Genomic DNA, 5,795 nt, shown 5'->3' on the forward strand with positions numbered 1-5,795 from the left:
ACTTTACCACTTTTTAGCTAATTCATTCAGATTATGCCTTGAATTGACCATACTTTAAGAAAATTATAAATAATACAACAGCAAACCTGTTGTAGGTTTAGTGATAACTTTTCGACATTTTACTTTAAATTTTACCATTTTTTTGGTAATTGTAATTGATGTTACCTTAAATCAGTCATTTGACCAAGACTACTTTCTAAAATGTATTGATAATTGTATTTGATGTTACCTTAAATCGGTCATTTGACCAAGACAACTTTTTAAAAAAAAACAGACAATAAAATTGTTCGTGATAAGATAGAATCTATAGAGACACAAAGTCTGCAACAAAATCTGCTGTTTTTTGCAATAGAAGAAAAGTTCGAAAAAGTGTTGGTACACGATGAAGAAAAGGGGGGTGCAACGGGACAAAAAGGTAAAACTGTACAGCCTATAGACAACGAAATTTGTGTGGAAACGATTTTAGACTTTTGTGAGAAGAAACTTGCGATAAAAGATGCTAAAACAAAAATAAAGCTGGAACGAGCATATCGATTAGGAAAACCAAGTGCGGAGGCTACTAAACCTAGGCCGATTGTTGTTAAATTTTGTGAAATGTCTGACCGCGAGTACGTTCGCAGTGTTTCAAGCCGCTTGAAGGACACAAATTATGGTATCAGTCCGCATTATCCAAAAGATGTATTAGAAAAAAGGAAAAAACTTATTCCGAAAATGCTTGAAGAGCGCAAAAACAAAAACAAGGCTTATCTAGTTGGAGATAAGTTATATGTAAACGGCAACCTATGGCAAGGATAGGGGTACTCGGAGTTTGATTTCAAAGAAAACAGTAAAAAACCCAAGTCTCACAACAATGCATTACTTAAGTTATGTTCATGGAATATTTCAAAAGGTTTATTGAGAAAACTAAAAGATAAAGAATTCCTACAGATTGTAAACAAATTTGATATATTGTGTTTAAATGAATGTTGGGTAAAATGTCCAGATGAATTCGACTTATTGGGTTATGACAAAGAATACATAGTCAGGAAAAAATGTAACGGGGGAGGTGTTATTGTGTTTTATAAAAAATGGTTAAACCCTTTCATTACATTTGTAAAGAGCTGTGTTGATTGTATGATTTGGTTCAAAGTTGATAAAAGTATTTTGTGTGATAATACCGATTTATATATTTGTTCTATATATATGCCTCCATATAAAAATGTGTACTATCGTAAATATGACATAGATGTATTTGATAACTTACAAGAACATATAGAAATGTTCAGTAACATTGGTAATGTGGCCGTTATAGGTGATCTAAACGGTCGTGTAGGTCAAGAACCCGACAACATAACAGGTGATGTTATAGACAAACAATTGCAAGACAACATTTCTTTCATTAATTATGTAAATGATGATGTATTTTTAAACAGACACTCGGAAGATATCAAACCACCTAATAATTTTGGCCAACGCATCTTGCAGTTATGTAAAAACTCTGGGCTACGTATTTGTAATGGAAGATTTGGTAAAGAAAGTCAGAAAATAACATTTAACAATAAGAATGGGTGTAGTGTAATAGACTATATGTTAATTTCACAGAATATTATGTTCAATGTTATTAATAGTTTTTCTGTGGGATCGTTTAATCATTTCTCTTGTCATGCACCACTAGAAGTTGATTTTAATCTTACTGATAATGTTGTTAATAAAGACCAGTGTAATTGTATTAACCATGTTTGTGATATTTTTAAATGGAACGAGGGGTGCGAAGATCAAATCAGAGACAGTTTATTGTTGAACGCTCAACAATTTGAACACTTACTCACAAATATAGACGAAATTAGCGATATTGATTGTTGCGTGGAAGAATTGAATAAACTTTTGAAAGATATATTCGAGCAATACACAAAGTCAGAAGTGAAATACAAAAAACATTGTGACTCCTGCCCTACAAGTAGTAAAACACGTGACCAAAAAGATGATAAACCGTGGTTTACAGACGAATGTAAAAGTTTATACAGAGACTATTTACGAGCTATGATGGATTTTAATAGATACCGGTCGAATGAAAATAGACTACTTTTTAATTTAGCCAAACAAAGATACAAACGATTGGAAAATCAGCTGAAAAGACAATATAAAAACCAACAGGGGGATATGTTATCTAAATTACGTAAAAATAACCCTAAACGATTTTACAGGAAATTTAAAAAGTGCAAAAAAACTATTACCCATACGCTTACTGTAGAAGAATTTGAAAAACATTTTAAAAACCTGATTTCAAAAGATGTCACCACAGAGGATCAGCAAAGTGATTCAATTCCAGAGGTCGTATATGAAGAATTAGACTCTCCTTTCACAGACTTGGAACTTGACACTTCTATTAAATATTTAAAACGTGATAAATCCACTGGATATGACAATATCATGAACGAATATATATTAACGAGCAGAAACTTTATCAAACCAGTATTGTGTAAGCTGTTTAACCGCATATTGAGTGCTGGCGATTTTCCAGAAATATGGGTAAATAACATTATAATACCAGTTTTCAAAAAAGGACCAGTAGATGACCCTGGCAACTATCGTGGTATATCTCTCGTATCACATGTGGGTAAACTGTTCACATCAATTATTAACACCAGGCTTACCAAATGGAGCGAAAAACACAATATAATAACCGATGCACAGTTTGGATTTAAACCGGGTTATGGAACAACTGACGCCATCTTCGCACTCCATTCTCTTATTTCTAAGTCTTTGCGTAGTGGAAAACGATTTTATTGTTGTTTCATAGACTATAAAAAAGCATTTGATAGTGTGTCTCATTTCAAATTGTGGTTAAGATTAATCAGATGTGGTATAAGTGGAAACTTATTAACTGTTATTAAATCTATGTATGCAAAAATTAAATGTTGTATTAAACTGGAAGGAAATTTTTCAAATTTCTTCCAAAGTAATGTTGGTTTGATGCAAGGAGAATCATTATCTCCTTTTTTATATTCTTTGTATATTAATGACATTGAAAATGAACTTTTAAGTCAAGGTTGTCAGTCATATGAGTTAAAGATGCTCAATTTATATTTGCTAATGTATGCAGATGATACAGTTCTTTTTAGTGAAACTGTTGATGGTTTACAAAAGATGATAGACAGTGTAGACATATATTCTAGAGAGTATGATTTGGATATTAACTTGTCTAAAACCAAAATTGTTGTGTTTAGAAATAGAGGCCTCGTTAAAGCGACTGAAAAATGGTACTTAAATGATGTTGATATTGAATTATGTGATGAATTTACATATCTTGGTCTACTTTTTAAATACAATGGTAACTTTGTACATACACAGAAAATGTTAGCTAATCAGGGTAGAAAAGCATTATTTAGTTTATATAGTAAAATATATGATGATTGTTTTAACCATGAAACTATGTTATCTCTTTTTGACACATATGTATCTAGTATATTAAATTATAGTTGTGAAGTCTGGGGACATCACAAAGCCGAAAATATTGAGAAAGTTCACTTAAGTTTTTTAAAACGTATATTGAAAGTCAAAACAACTACTGTTAATTATATGGTATATAGTGAATTAGGTAGATATCCATTGTACATAGAGAGATATTGCAGAATGCTTAGATATTGGTTTAAATTATTGAAAACAGATAACTGTATTTTACAATCTTGCTACCAAGAAATGTTAGAAAGATCGATACTAAAACCTCGTGACAAACAAAATTGGGCATGTGAAATAAGAAACATATTATTTCGTTATGGTTGCCAAGATGTATGGTTACACCAAAATGTTATCAATGTTGATCATTTTTTGCTAGAAATTGTTAATAGAATGAAAGGTAGTTTTGTCAGTGAAATGAATGCTTTTTTCAATGAGTCATCAAAGTGTAATTTTTATAGATATATACACGATCCAGATACTATACAATTTTACCTACAAAAACCTGTAAACTATGTGTTTAAGCCATATATTAGTAGATATAGATTGTCTGCACACTGCCTTAACATTGAAACTGGTAGATTTTGTAATATTGAAAGAGAAAACAGATTATGTAATATGTGTGATAAAAACATGATTGAAGATGAATACCATTATATTTTACAATGTGAGAAATATTCTGATATAAGGAAAACATATATAAAACCATTTTATTGGAAAAAACCATCTAGTTACAAACTTGTTCAATTATTGTCTGTTCATAACATCAAAGAGCTTAACAATCTAGGTAAATACCTTTATTTAGCTGATAAGATTCGTTATTCATAATATTATACTTATATTTCATTATTTATATTATTTGTTGTCATTCTCCGCCATTGATACAAACTGTTTGTAATTATAAAACATGTATGTAATTATTCACTGATGCTATTATATTTGTATATGTAAATTCTATAAGCTGTATTGCTTCTGAATAAAAGACTATTATTATTAAAATGTATTGATAATTGTATTTGATTTTACCTTAAATCGATCATTTGACCAAATACTTTCTAACATGTATTGAGAAATGCATTTGAAGTCAATTTGAACAAACCAAACCTTCATCATAGAATTATAATACTTTTTTAGTAAATTTTACCATTTTTTGGATAATTCATCCAGATGTTACCTTCAATTGACCATATTTATAGGATAATTGTAAATAATACAATAGCAAACCTGTTGTTGGTATATTGATATCTTTTCGACATTTTACTGTTAATTTGAATTTTTTTTTATAATTGTAATTGATGTTACCTTAAATCGGTCATTTGACCAAGACAACTTTCTAAAATGTATTGATAATTGTATTTGATTTTACCTTCAATCGATCATTTGACCAAATACTTTCTAACATGTATTGAGAAATGCATTTGAAGTCAATTTGAACAAACCAAACCTTCATTATAGAATTATAATACTTTTTTAGTAAATTTAACTACTTTTTTGATAATTCATTCAGATGTTACCTTCAATTGACCATATTTATAGGATAATTGTAAATAATACAATAGCAAACCTGTTGTTGGTATATTGATAACTGTTCGACATTTTACTGTAAATTTGGATTTTTTTTTACAATTGTAATTGATGTTACCTTAAATCGGTCATTTGACCAAGACAACTTTCTAAAATGTATTGATAATTGTGTTTAATGTTACCTTAAATCGGTCATTTGACCGAGATACTTTCTAATATGTATCGACAAATGCATTTGAAGTCAATTAGGACCAACCAAACCTTCATTATAGAATTATAACACCTTTTAGTAAATTTTACCAATGTTTTGATAATTCATTCAGATGTTACCTTCAATTGACCATATTTATAGGATAATTGTAAATAATACAATAGCAAACCTGTTGTTGGTATATTGATATCTTTTCGACATTTTACTGTAAATTTAATTTTATTTTGGAGAATTGTAATTGATGTTACGTTAAATCAGTCATTTGACCAAGACAACTTTCTAAATGTATTGATAATTGTAATTGATGTTACCTTAAATCGGTCATTTGACCAAGACAACTTTCTAAAATGTATTGATAATTGTATTTGATTTTACCTTAAATCGATCATTTGACCAAATTCTTTCTTACATGTATTGACAAATGCATTTGAAGTCAATTTGGACCAACCAAACCTTCATTATAGAATTATAACACCTTTTAGTAAATTTTACCAATGTTTTGATAATTCATTCAGATGTTACCTTCAATTGACCATATTTATAGGATAATTGTAAATAATACAATAGCAAACCTGTTGTTGGTATATTGATATCTTTTCGACATTTTACTGTTAATTTGAATTGT

General features: G+C 29.4%; 1 protein-coding gene across 1 annotated transcript; it reads left to right on the forward strand.

Moving 5' to 3' along the window:
* Positions 1-1,182: 1,182 nt before the first annotated feature.
* Positions 1,183-4,263, forward strand: LOC139493938 (uncharacterized). The gene has a single exon (XM_071282109.1). The coding sequence runs from the start codon at positions 1,183-1,185 to the stop codon at positions 4,261-4,263; it is 3,081 nt and encodes a 1,026-aa protein (XP_071138210.1).
* Positions 4,264-5,795: the final 1,532 nt, after the last annotated feature.

This window comes from Mytilus edulis, chromosome 11 (genome assembly GCF_963676685.1).
Source record: "Mytilus edulis chromosome 11, xbMytEdul2.2, whole genome shotgun sequence".
NCBI lineage: Eukaryota > Metazoa > Mollusca > Bivalvia > Mytilida > Mytilidae > Mytilus > Mytilus edulis.